Source organism: Leptonychotes weddellii, chromosome 13 (assembly GCF_054177405.1).
Source record: "Leptonychotes weddellii isolate Sample4059 chromosome 13, ASM5417740v2, whole genome shotgun sequence".
NCBI classification, from domain to species: Eukaryota; Metazoa; Chordata; class Mammalia; order Carnivora; family Phocidae; genus Leptonychotes; species Leptonychotes weddellii.
The window spans coordinates 75,423,192-75,436,559 of NC_138381.1; the positions used below are offsets into that span (position 1 = coordinate 75,423,192).

Sequence of the window (13,368 nt, forward strand, 5' to 3'; positions counted from 1 at the left end):
CCACCCCAGCCAGGCTTCCCCATGCCCCCACCTCTGCCACCGCCCCCGCCCCCACCGCCCCCGGCCCACCCAGCTGTGACAGTGCCCCCGCCCCCCCTGCCAGCGCCCCCGCCCGGTGTCCCACCCCCGCCCATCCTGCCGCCGCTTCCACCCTTCCCCCCGGGGCTGTTTCCCGTGATGCAGGTGGATATGAGCCACGTGCTGGGTGGCCAGTGGGGCGGCATGCCCATGTCCTTCCAGATGCAAACGCAGATGCTGAGCCGTCTGATGACCGGCCAGGGCGCTTGCCCCTACCCACCCTTCATGGCCGCTGCGGCGGCGGCGGCCTCAGCTGGGCTGCAGTTTGTCAACCTGCCGCCCTACCGGGGCCCGTTCTCCCTGAGCAACAGCGGGCCAGGCCGTGGGCAGCCCTGGCCACCCCTCCCCAAGTTTGACCCGTCGGTGCCGCCACCAGGCTACGTGCCACGCCAGGAGGACCCACACAAGGCCACTGTCGATGGCGTCCTGCTGGTGGTGCTCAAAGAGCTCAAGGCCATCATGAAGCGCGACCTGAACCGCAAGATGGTCGAGGTGGTGGCCTTCCGGGCCTTCGACGAGTGGTGGGACAAGAAGGAGCGGATGGCCAAGGTAGGCAGCGGGTGCGGGGTGCCCCAGGGCGGCCGGCCGGCCCCTCCCCCCCGCAGGTGTGTTCTTGGAAGCAGCGCTCCCTGCAACCCCAAGTAGGACAGTGAGTGTGACTTCGTGAGGCTCGTGTGTTGACACGGATGTGCACTTGCCACGTGTAGCCTGCTCTGCAGGTGGGGACGTTGAGGTTCAGTGAGGCCGAGTGGAGCGCTGGCGGCGTCTTGAGCCGTGGGCACAGAGCGCAGCCAGTTTTGTGGGAAGGAAGTATCAGTGACGGTGTGGCTGTCCCTTTTGAGGGAAGGCAGACTGCTAAGAGAGGGCCGCCCCGTAACCATGGTGACAGTCCCCTCCTCTCTGGCACCCCAGGCCTCACTGACCCCAGTGAAGTCAGGTGAGCACAAGGACGAGGACAGGCCAAAGCCCAAGGACCGCATCGCCTCGTGTCTGCTGGAGTCGTGGGGCAAGGGTGAGGGCCTGGGCTACGAGGGCCTCGGCCTGGGCATCGGGCTGCGCGGGGCCATCCGCCTGCCCTCCTTCAAGGTCAAGAGGAAGGAGCCGCCAGACACAGCCTCTTCTGGTGACCAGAAGCGCCTGCGACCTTCAACCTCTGTGGATGAGGAAGATGAAGGTATGTGCACCTCTCACCTGGTGCTGGGATCTCCTCCAATGTTTCCCTAGCCCAGGTCAGACACCCCTCTCTCTCCTCAGAGTCAGAGCGTGAACGGGACCGGGACATGGCGGATGCCCCTTGCGAGCTTACCAAGCGGGACCCCAAGGGTGTGGGCGTGCGGCGACGGCCAGCCAGGCCGCTGGAGCTGGACAGTGGTGGGGAGGAGGACGAGAAGGAGTCACTGTCGGTGTCTTCATCATCATCGGCGTCCTCGTCTTCGGGCTCCTCCACGACCTCACCCTCATCCTCGGCCTCCGACAAGGAGGAGCGGGAAAGCACTGAGGAGGAAGAGGAGGGAGAGGAGGAGGAGGAGGAGGAAGAGGAGGAGGAGGAGGAGGAAGGCCCCAGGAGCCAGGTCTCCTCCTCCTCGACCTCATCCACGTCAGATAAGGTACACTTGGGTTGGGGAGGCCCGGGGTGCTGTAGGTGAAGGGGCCCCTTTGGCTGACCCTTGCCTCCCATCCCTCTGCCCCAGGATGACGATGAAGACAGTGATGAGCAGGACGAGTCTGAGAATGACGATGAGGACATTGCCCTGTCGGAGGCGAGCGAGAAGGAAGAAGAGGACTCAGACGGAGGTGAGCAGCACAGGCCGAGGCACCAGTCCTGGCCCAGGGCCCCCCTGCAGAGCAGAGCAGAGCCTGAGCAGCTTTTAGCAATACTTTGGGGGCAAGATTTCTTGCCTTCCGAATGTGAACTCATTAAAATGCACACACATGACATACTGCACAATTGCACTTATATTAACGGGTGCAGAATAGGTCAGTCCATGGAGACAGAAAGTAAACTAGTGGTTGCTTGGGTCTGAAGATGGGAGGACAGAGGGGCGGTATCACACTAAAGATGTTGGGTTTCTTCTCGAGCTCGTGACGATGTTCTGGAACTAGAGGTAGTTGTACAACATGCAAATGTACTAAATATCACTGAATTACTCATTATAAAATGGTTTTACGTTCTGTGGATTCACCTCAGTTTTTAAAAATGGTAACTGGTTGCCACATCTAAGCGCATGTGCGTGCACACACACGCACACGTCCCCCAGATAGCTGAGGGCCACGTTGAGCCCGGGTGCCACCAGTTTAAGAGCTTTGGTGAAGCATCTAGCTGGAGCACAGCAGATGCTGAAGGGCTCCTGCCTGTGTCCCCTGCCCAGAGGAGACAGTGAGCATCGCCACTTCCAAGGCTGGAGCTGGGTCCTCCAGCGAGAGCTCTGAGTCTTCTGAGTTCGAATCAAGCTCCGAGTCCTCGTCATCGTCCTCAGAGGATGAAGAGGAGCTGGTGGCAAGGGAGGAGGAGGAGGAGGAGGAGGAGGAAGAGGAAGAGGCAGCAGCAGATGAAAGTACAGCTCCCGCAGCTCCCGACGAGGACTTGGAGGAGGACGTGGCCACGGGGGCCCCTGTGACAGAGTCCTCGGTCATGGAAGAGGAGGTGGACATCGAGGCTGAGGATGAAGCCCCCGAGGAGCGGACGCCCATGCCGGAAGAGCCCCCCTTGCCTGTGTGTGCCGAGGAGCTGGCTAGCTGCAAGGAGCCCCCCGAGGAGCCGGGCCTGAAGCAGGAAGGGGCCAGGTTGCGGTCTCCAGAGCCCCTGGCCGGAGAGATGGAGGCCCGGCCCCCGCCGTCCCCGGAGCGTACCCCAGGTAGCACCTGCGGCCCCCGGTGGGGTGGTGGGGATGGAGGCAGGATGTCCTCGCTGACAGAATGAGCCCAGGCTCCTTTGCGTAAATTGCTGAACCTTCCCGAGCTCCGGTTTCCTCACCTGTAACATGGGATCAATGGATAGTGTCTCCCGCATGAGGTCATATGGGAGGACAGGGTGAGGGGACATAATGTGCCAGCATGGGGCCTGGCACCTAGCCAGAACTCCAGAGCGTCCCCTCAGGGCACTGCTGCTGCCCCCAGCCCTCAGTGCCAATAACTCCCCACTGGCCCATGAGTCCTATGGGATGCTCCCAGGCAGGTTGGGGGGGCAGCCGTGTGCATGGTCATTTTAGCGACAGGCAGGTGGGGGAGGCTTTGGGGTACTGCGTCAGGTGAGAGGGGCCGTGGACACCACTGCCCCCTCCCCCACCTTGATGGAACTGCGCAGAGCATACTAGAGGCTCTAACACACTGTCTAGTGGAACTTTCTCCAGTGATAGAAACGTCCTCTTTCTCTGCCCTGTCCAATACCATAGCCATTAGACCCGGTGTTGCTAAGAGTACTTGAAATGTGGCAAGTGGAACTGAATTTGTCATGTTGTTTAAGTTTAATTTAAATTTACATAGCCACGTGTGGTTAGTTCGTACCTCTGATAAGTCCTTCAGGAAAAAAACCTGTTGTATTTTCTTTAATTCTGTGTAATCTGGCTACAGAACCGCAGGCCTTTGAGTATTGTCATAGGTACTTACTAAGCCTGCGTTGTACCCCCGGTACTGTTGTAGGCACTGGCAATACGACAGTGGGCCAAACAGACAAAAATATCCGTCTTCGTGGAGCCCCCGTTCTAGGGCAGGGTGATAAATGACGGCAGATGAGCTAGAAAAATGTATTATATGACAGTGGAGATAAATGCTAGGAGAAAGGCTCTGATCAGTCCTGCAGAAAAGGGACTTGTTGGATTTTATTCAATAGCAGAGCTCGTTTTCTTGGTCCACGGGACATTTCCTGTTCACAAGGACACCATTCTAAGGACATAATGTCAGAGGCTAGCAACCATGTCTCCTTATGTCTTTCATTTATTCCACCATCATTTATCAAGCACCTACTGTGTGCCTGACACCACTGAGAAGCCTTGAGTAGTTTAGCTGTAGGGGGACAGTCCCCATACTCACAGAACTCCAGGAGGCTCAGAGGGCTATGAGGTCAGGTATTAAGCACATAGTAGGGCAGCATAAACAGGGCACTGCGAGATGTTTGAATCGCATAGTAATGGTCTGGTTTTGCCCACCTCTTTGCAGAGGATGACCTGGAAGTGGAGCCCCCTTCGCTGCTCTCCTTACCCCTGCAGCCGCCGTTACCACCCCCTCGACCGCCCCGGCCGCCTAGCCCACCACCAGAGCCCGAGACCCCAGACCCCGCACACCCACCCGTCCCTCTGGAGCCCCCTCCAGAGGAGCAGCCCCCGCGTACTCCGGGCCTCTGTGGCAGCCTGGCCAAGTCACAGAGTACAGAGACAGTGCCGGCCACGCCGAGTGGGGAGCCCCCACTGTCAGGGGGCAGCAGCGGCCTGTCGCTGAGCTCCCCACAGGTGCCCGGCAGCCCTTTCTCCTACCCATCCCAGTCCCCGAGCTTGAGCAGTGGGGGCCTCCCCAGGACACCTGGTCGGGACTTCAGCTTCACACCCACCTTCCCCGAGCCTGGCGGGCCCCTGCTCCTGCCTGTCTGTCCCCTCCCAGCTGGCCGGCGCGATGAGCGATCTGGCCCCCTGGCCTCCCCGGTGCTCCTGGAGACGGGCCTGCCTCTTCCCCTGCCCTTGCCCTTGCCTCTGCCCCTGGCATTGCCCGTCCCTGTCCTGCGGGCCCAGACCCGGGCCCCTGCCCAGCTGCCACCGCTGTTGCCCGCGCCGCTGGCCCCGTGCCCACCCCCTATCAAGAGGAAGCCGGGCAGGCCCCGGCGATCCCCGCCGGCTGTGCTCTCCTTGGATGGACCCTTGGTCCGGCCGCCAGCGGGGGCCACCCTCGGCAGGGACCTCCTGCTCCTGCCGGGCCAGCCACAGACCCCTGTCTTTCCCAGCACCCACGACCCCCGGGCCGTGACCCTGGACTTCCGGAACGCGGGGATCCCAGCCCCCCCACCGCCCCTGCCCCCCCAGCCTCCTCCGCCCCCACCGCCACCCCTTGTTGAGTCCACCAAGCTGCCCTTTAAGGAGCTAGAGAACCAGTGGCCCTCCGAGGCTATCCCTCCGGGCCCCCGCGGGCGTGATGAGGTCACTGAGGAGTTCATGGACCTGGCCAAGGTTCGGGGGCCCTGGCGCCGGCCGCCTAAGAAGCGCCACGAGGATCTGGTGGCCCCAGCCTCGCCCGAGCTCTCGCCACCACAACCCCTCTTCCGGCCCCGGTCGGAGTTTGAGGAGATGACCATCCTGTATGACATCTGGAATGGTGGCATCGATGAGGAGGACATCCGCTTCCTGTGTGTCACCTACGAGCGGCTGCTGCAGCAGGACAACGGCATGGACTGGCTCAATGACACCCTCTGGGTCTACCATCCCTATATCCTAGCCGACGGGGCGCGGTCCTCGCCCACCTCCCTGGGCCCCGTCTCCCAGGACACCCACGAAGGCACCAGCACAAATCCCCATCACCTACGAAGCCGTGTCTGGGCTGCCACCGTGCCAGGCTCCATATGGAGTCACCACCTTCTGTGCCAGGCCCGTCTCAGCCCCAGAGTGAGCAGGTCTCGGGGCCCAGTGTGGCACCGCAGTTGTACGACCTCACAGTAGCAGGGACCGGGGGGCCCACTCTAGCCCCCTCATCATCTCATTTAATCTTCCCAACAGCCCAGCGAGGTAGGGGCTATGATTCCCGTTTTTTATTTCTATAGAAACTGAGGCTCAAAGAGGTTAACTGACCTCCCCGAAGTCCTACAGCTATGAAGTAGCAGAGCTGAGAGTTGAACCCAGGCAAATCTGCCTCCAGCATCTGGGCTCCAGACCACGATGCTACCCTGATAGTTGGTTATTACTCTGGCCACTCCGGACAGCGCTATCCGTTGGAGCGGACGTCGTCCCCGCTATATCAAACGAATTTACTCAGCAATTCTCTGTTCCAGGAAGTCTGCTAAGCACCTAAGCATATGCAGTCATTCACAGAGGCATAGTTATTGCCCCAGGTTGCTGATGGGGAAACTGAGGCAGAAAGTGGCTAAGAGACACACGCAGAGCCATGCAACTAGGTACCCCCGGCGGAGCTGGGAGCATGGGGAGATGCTGTGGGGGGTGGAGCCGCCTGGAGGTTAGCCTGAGGGTAGGGAGGCTGGCCTCCGGAAGGACTGGGAGGGGCTCTCCAAGAATGTCCATGTGGCCCTTAACCCACACCCACCCACCAGCCTCTCTTCAGCTAAGAAAAAGAAACGGGACGATGGCATCCGTGAGCACGTGACGGGCTGTGCCCGCAGCGAGGGCTTCTATACCATCGACAAGAAGGATAAGCTCAGATACCTCAACAGCAGCCGCGCTAGCACCGACGAGCCCCCGACAGACACGCAGGTAGTGCCATCAGTACTCTTGCCTCCGCCCCTGGCATCGCCCGTCGCTGCCCAGACACCCTGGAGCCTCCCCGGCTGCAGTGGGTGCCAGGCAGCATGGGGGCCTGTGGAGCCAGAGGGGCCGGCACAGAGGGTGTTATTCACCTGGGCGCTCAGGTGGGAAAAAGTGCGGCGAGGGTGGGAAGTGGGAGCCTCCGAGGCTTTCATCAGGGATGTGAGCCGAGTTGGAGTTGCATTTCCAGAAGGTTCGTTCTTTCCTTTTTAAATTTGGCAAATGTCTGTTGAGTGCCTGCTGTGTTCCAGGCACCGTTCCGGGTCTACAGCAGTGAACGAAACAAAATCCTCTTCCTTACAGAACTTACCTTTCAGAAGGGAGGTAGGAAATAAGTGAACAAATAAACATGGAATTTCAAGTGGGGTAAACAGGAGAGGAGGTTAGGGATTGGTGAGTCAGAGGGGTCAGAGAAGGTGACAGTTGAGCCAGGTCTGAATAGAGTATAAAGAAATGAGCCATGTGGATAACTGGGAGACGCCACAGAGAAGTAGAAAAAGGCCTCAATAAAAAGTTAAAACAGGAAGGGTGCCTGGCTGGTTTAGTCAGTAGAGCATGGGACCCTTTATCTTGGGGTCATGAGTTCAAGCCTCGTATTGGGTGTGGAGCCTACTTAAAAAAAGAAAAGTTAAAGCAGGAGAGGGACTCACTAAGTCTGGAAGTCACACGCAGAGTGAACAGCATGTGCAAAGGCCCTGAGGTGGGGGAGGATCTTGGGTGGTGTGAGAAAGGGCAGGAAAGGCTAGTTGAGGCCAGAGACAGAACAGGTTATCCGGGCCCTGGAGGCTGTGGTGATGAGGTTAGGTTTGTATTCTGTGTGACAGCGAGCTGCATGGGGGTTTCCAGAGAGAGGGTGAGGGTGACGTGGCTCAGCCCGATTTTCAAAGCTCACGCTGGCTGCTATGTGGAGAGTTGACTACAGGGGTCCTGAGGGGAGACTGGGGCACAGTTGCTGCAGGTCCCAGTCGAGACACGTGGGTAGGTTCGACTGCGTTTGCCGTGAGAAAAAAGTGGCTTTGTTTGAAAGAGTATCAGGAACGGTAGAGTATTAGGAAGCTGAAAGGACAGACCTGGGGGCCAGATTGTCTGTAGGGGACAAAGGAACTGGCTGGGACGTTGCTGGGTCCGGCTTGGGGAACTAGGAAGCTGGATGCCAAGCTCTGAGGTGGGAGGCTTGAGTTTTGGGGTTTGTGGAACATCCAGGTAGTAAGGTCTGTTACTTAGTTGGATTTTTGGGCCTGGGAGGGGGACTTCTGGTCATCAGGATGGAAGTGTTAAGAGAGGGTCACAGCAAGGATGAGCTCACCCAGGTGAGAGCCACGGGGGTCGGGGTGGATAGACACCCACCATCTTCCCTCCTGAAAGTGGAGGCATTTCCAAATCTTCCAGCTGAGACGGGAAAGACGGCAAGTGTGAAGGGAAAGGTGTGCTGTTTGCTTTGCCTGGAGGATGTTGAGCACGTTCAGATTCTGGCAGGAAGGAGCAGGGAAGAGGAGAGGTGACAAGTAGGGATGGGACAGGCCCAGACAAGCCCAGAGCAAGGAAGCTGGGAAGTTGGGAAGACAGGGACCAGAGCTTGGCGGGGGGTGTCGCCAAGGATGCGATAGGGACACGGGTACCCAGGACCCCGGTGAGTGGGCCAGCTCCCCCCAACCGCGGGACAGCCACCCCTCCTGACCTGTCGCCGTCGTCCTCGGCAGGGCATGAGCATCCCGGCGCAGCCTCATGCCTCCACTCGGGCGGGCTCGGAGCGGCGTTCTGAGCAGCGCCGTCTGCTGTCCTCCTTCACTGGCAGCTGTGACAGTGACCTGCTCAAGTTCAACCAGCTCAAGGTGAGGCCGGGCCCCACCCAGGGCAGCCAGGGGGGCCGCGGGACTGAGACCAGGGCTTTCACCTCTCAGCTCCTTCCCTCCCCAGTTCCGGAAGAAGAAGCTCAAGTTCTGCAAGAGCCACATTCACGACTGGGGCCTGTTCGCCATGGAGCCCATCGCGGCTGACGAGATGGTCATTGAGTACGTGGGCCAGAACATCCGCCAGGTAGGCGCTGCCCGGTGGGCTGGGCGTAGGGCTGGGGGCAGGATGGTCCAGCCCAGACTGAGGCCTTCTCCTGGCCAGGTGATCGCGGACATGCGGGAGAAGCGTTACGAGGACGAGGGCATTGGCAGCAGCTACATGTTCCGGGTGGACCACGACACCATCATCGATGCCACCAAGTGCGGCAACTTTGCACGCTTCATCAACCACAGCTGCAACGTGAGTGCCTGGGATGGGGCCGCTGCTGCCCCCAGAAGCTTCTGGCACAGAATCGGCGTGGCCTCCTTCCCAAGCTCTGGTCACCCGCGGGTGATGGGGGCGGGGGCGGGGGGGGAGGCTTTGTATACGGAGTCTTTCTCCCCTGAGCTTCAGTTTTCTCTTCTGAAAAATGGGCATAATGAGACCCAAGGAGCTCAAGAAGTGGTCCGCTCGGTTCATAGTTAACAGCTTTCGTTCTGGGGCAGGGGTGTGCACTAGAACTCTGTGCGGTGGCAGAAATGCTCTGCATCCGCGCTGTCCACTGATGTGGTTCGAGCTGCGTGTTGGGTTGAGCACTTGAAACGTGGCCAGTGCCGCTGAGGAACTGAGCTTTTCATTTAATTTGGTTTAACTTAAATAGTGACACGTGGCTAGTGATGGTGGTGGTGGACGGCGCTGGCCCGGGGGGCGGTGAGTGTTGGTAACGCGGGTGAGTCTCATGCTGAAGACAAACATGGGGAGCTTCCGACGGGGCAGGCGAGTTCCAGAGCAGATGCCAAACTCTGGTTTCGAGTCACGACGTCGCTACTCAGCAAGTGGAACTGTAACTGTAGTCTGGTTACGTCATGTCTCAGTGCCTCAGTTTCCTGATCTGGATGGAAACAGTCCCTCCCTGTAGGTTGTTGGGAGAACCAAATGTGCCCCTGAGTGCAGGCCCTCTGAGTGTGCTGACCCAGCTAGCTCTCCCAACCGTGACTGGATCATCACCTGGGCCAGTAGGGACTTCGTCTTGCCTCTCCTATGGGATCTGAGGGTTTGGAGGGATCCACCCGGGTGGCAGTGAGTGGGGCACGCATTCTGCTCAGGGAGGCCCTGGAGGGGAGGACACCTGTTTGAGGGCCAGCAAAGCAGGCAGCAGGGATGGACTAGGGGGCGAGAGGGCAGGTAAGAGATGAGGTTGGCAGGGCTGGGGTGGCCAGATCACTCAGCCTTGCCGGCAGAGCTGAGAAGTTTCTCTAAAAGCCAGGCAGGCTGCTGGAAGGTTTTGAGCCACGGGGTGACAGGAGTTCCCTGGCTGCTGGGTCAGGAGTAGATTTTCTCAGAGGACTGAGAGGCAGGGGGAGCCGCTGAAGTCCAGCCGAGTGGTGAGAGGGCCTGCTTGGGGCCGTGGCAGTGGGGGTGGAGAGCAGTGGACAGAATCAAGAGGTCTTTGGGGGTAGAACCCTCTGGGCGTGGCCGTGGGCCAGATCCAGCATCGGTGGAGGAAGGTGGGGGAGGCGGGTGTCTGGGGGCCTGGACGCGTGGCATGGCCACTCCCTTGAGTTTTAGGTTTGAGTTTACGGAGTCAAAAATGTCTCCTGGAGCTGCCAAAGGCAGATATTGAGCAGGTGCTTGGATTTCTGGGTCTGGAGCAGGGTCCAGCAAACCTTTTCTGTAAAGGACCTGATAGTAAATATTTTTGGCTTTGGGGCCCAGAGGGTCTCTTAGCAGCTACTTTAACTGTCATTGTAACAAAAGCAGCTGTAGACGGTATGTAAATGAACGGCGATGCCCGTCTGCCAATAAAAGTCTGCTTGCTAAAACAGGCAGCGAGCGGCTGGTGTTTGCTGACCCCCTCTCTAGAGCTCTGAAGTGAGGCCTGGGCCAGGAATAGAATTTGGGGAGTCACCTGTAGTATAAATGGAAATTGAAGCCCTGGGGAACATTTTATTATTATTACCATCATCATCATTCTTACTTAGTATCAGAGGCGGGGGGGGGTCCTTGTCACCCAGATAGGGCAGCCGAGGCTCGAGCAGGTGGCCAGTGGGCATGGGGTCGTGCGGCACATTTGTCAGGCCTCGGGCATGGAGCTCCATCGGGTTTCGGGGGGCCTCGTGGCGATGGGCCTGGGTGGAGTACCGGGTGAGTCCTCGGCTCAGCCTCCCCTCCTGCCTCGCCCACAGCCCAACTGCTATGCCAAGGTGATCACGGTGGAGTCGCAGAAGAAGATTGTCATCTACTCGAAGCAGCACATCAACGTCAACGAGGAGATCACCTACGACTACAAGTTCCCCATCGAGGACGTCAAGATCCCCTGCCTGTGTGGCTCTGAGAACTGCCGGGGGACACTCAACTAGGCCCCGTGGAAGGCTGCCCGCACCGCCCTGGGGCTCCCGAGCGCGGACCCCAGGGCCCCGGGGCCCAGCCCCACCTCCCACCCCCATTTCAGGTGCTGTCCCCTACCCAGCGGCCATGTCAGGGCCTGGCACCCCCAACACTACCCCCAGGACCCAGCGCAGCTCCAGCCCCTCAGTGGGAAAGGGCTTCTCTGTCTCTCAGCCCACGTCTCTTTGGTTTTTTAAAATGCTCCCTTCAGGATTTTCGTTGAGCTCCAGCGTAAACTCTCTGTCCGTGTCTCTCACTCTCCGTCTCTCTGTCTCTGTCCTTCTCTTTTCCTGTCTTCCCCATCAGCCTCTTTCCATGAATGCTGCTATGTTGTTTTGTCTTCTCTTTACTCTCTTCCTCGTCATAAGAAAAGACGTTTTAACCGTTGAAATGTGAAAGCAGAATCAGAGAGTGGGGACTCCCGCTGGGGGCTGCAGAGGCCTCGGTGTGGTGGTGTGTTGGCCCACGTTCCGGAACCCCCGGGCCAGGGCGCTGGGCCAGGTGCTGCAGAGAGGAGGGGGGTCGGGCCACACGGCTCTGACCTCAGAACACTACACAAGGCCCCCTCTCTGCCGGCGGAGGTGACTCAGTGAGAAGACCGCCCCCATCTGTTCCTTCCCCAGCAGCCTGGGGGCGCCATTTCCCCTAGCAGACCCTGGTGGAGCCAAGCTGGTCCCAGGCAGGAATTTCCCCTCTGGGCTCTTCCTGCCACCCCACACCCCGCCACCCCCCAAATCTTGGGTTCAATGTTTACTTTCTCATTCGAATGCCAGCAATGGGGGAGCCTCCCTGAGGCCCCAGTGTGGGTGTGGGGGCACTGGGAAGGGTCCTGTCTACTCTCTCCTGCCCTCACCTTCACCCGGGTGGGAGGGCCTCCCAGGGCAGGCGGGTCCCCCAGGCCCGCCACTACGGGTCTCTGACCATATGCACGTGGCATTTTTTTGTTTATAAGCTTCACCCGCTTATCCCTAGCCCACACCCCAACTCACCTGGCCAGCAGCCCCCTCATCCCAAGAAGGCAAGAGCATATTTATTTTTGGAGTGAGAAGATTATTCTCCCAGAGAAAGGAAAATCTTGGAGAAGATTTTAAAACTCAGATCTAAGTCTGACAGGTTTTTTGGTTTTTTTTCCCTTAACCTTTTTTACCCCCTTCCCATCATCCTCTTCAGGGTTTATTTCCATGGATTTTTTTTTTCCTGTGCGTATATAAAATCAAAACGAAGGGAAGAAATAGGTTTTTGAAGTTCAGAACCAACTTCTGTATATAGGCTGCCATAAAGGACTTTTTCTCGGGAACATTGTTTCTTGTAGAAACATGTGGGAAGACTTTTTTGCTCATTTCTTTGTATTTCCAAAAATCTCTCTCTCTCACTCACACACACACATGCGCGCGCACGCACACACACACACACACACACACACACACACACAAAGCAAGTCCCTCTCACCCCAGAAAGCAGAGCAGGCATGTAAATAATTTCTGGAAAGTGACTGTTGTGACCAGGAGTCATCTTCACCCAGACGGGAAAGCTCCCAGCAGGCCGCCCCCACCCTGAGGATGCAGGCCCAGGCCCGGAGCCTCTGGTATCTTCAGCTTGTGTCAAGCTTGTTATCATGTAAATTCTGTACAAAGAATTGTTATTTTTCTCTTTTTTTTGTCGTTGGTGGTTTTGTTGTGTTTTTTTTTTTTGGTTTTTTTTTTAATTTCTTTACCCCATGCCCTCCCTGTTTGAGATTGTGCCCACCAATTTCAAGGTTTCAAGGTCGATGAAATCGGTGGCATTAAGACACAGAGGAGGGACCTGGGCACAGCGGCAACCTTCTCTTCCGTTTGCGGTTTTCTGCCTAATTGTGCAACTGAGGAAATATTTATTTTTCACATGAGGAAATGTGTAGTTTGTAGAGATGGTTGATTTAAGTTCCTTGTGCAGCCCCCAAGGGGCTGCCTTCATTCTCACCCCTCTCCCCCGAGAAGAAGTGGAGGGGGATGTGAGGAAACCGGGGTTGGGGGCCAGCCTCACCCCTCACCCTGGCCTCACCTTGCCCAAGCGGCGAGGGGCTGCACCCTCCCTGTCCCCAGGAACCCCCGCCCCCCCCCAAAATGGTTTGCCATATTCAGAAACATGGCTCATTTTTCTTTCAATACCTTCATTTTCATTGAACAAATGTTTGCTTTTGAAAAGTTGGGGGTTTCTGCCTTTTTTTTTTTTTTCTTGTCCCTCCCTCCCTGCCTCTCTCCTCCTGCAAAGAAGAGAACCCATAAGTTTTAGGGATGTTTGTGCATATAGACTCTGTCATCCGTATGTAACTTGTTTTGAAGAGAAGTGTTTCCGTTGTGGGTGTGTCTTGCTGTAAATATTTGTTCATATTTTTGTGAATTCAATACTATGTACCATTGTATTATAGTAACTTTTATAAAGCAAACCATAAATATACTGACTTTTCTTACAGATA

General features: G+C 57.6%; 1 protein-coding gene across 1 annotated transcript in view; it reads left to right on the forward strand.

The window, feature by feature from the left end:
- SETD1B (SET domain containing 1B, histone lysine methyltransferase) overlaps positions 1-13,368 on the forward strand; it is a 23,584-nt gene extending 10,216 nt beyond the window's left edge. The window contains exons 7-17 of the mRNA XM_081800956.1: positions 2-627; positions 991-1,252; positions 1,333-1,685; positions 1,770-1,872; positions 2,448-2,933; positions 4,234-5,487; positions 6,316-6,482; positions 8,234-8,365; positions 8,451-8,570; positions 8,649-8,786; positions 10,712-13,368. Of these exons, the coding sequence (XP_081657082.1) occupies positions 2-627; positions 991-1,252; positions 1,333-1,685; positions 1,770-1,872; positions 2,448-2,933; positions 4,234-5,487; positions 6,316-6,482; positions 8,234-8,365; positions 8,451-8,570; positions 8,649-8,786; positions 10,712-10,885 (3,815 nt within the window). The 3' untranslated portion in view covers positions 10,886-13,368. The remainder of the gene's footprint in view (position 1; positions 628-990; positions 1,253-1,332; positions 1,686-1,769; positions 1,873-2,447; positions 2,934-4,233; positions 5,488-6,315; positions 6,483-8,233; positions 8,366-8,450; positions 8,571-8,648; positions 8,787-10,711) is intronic.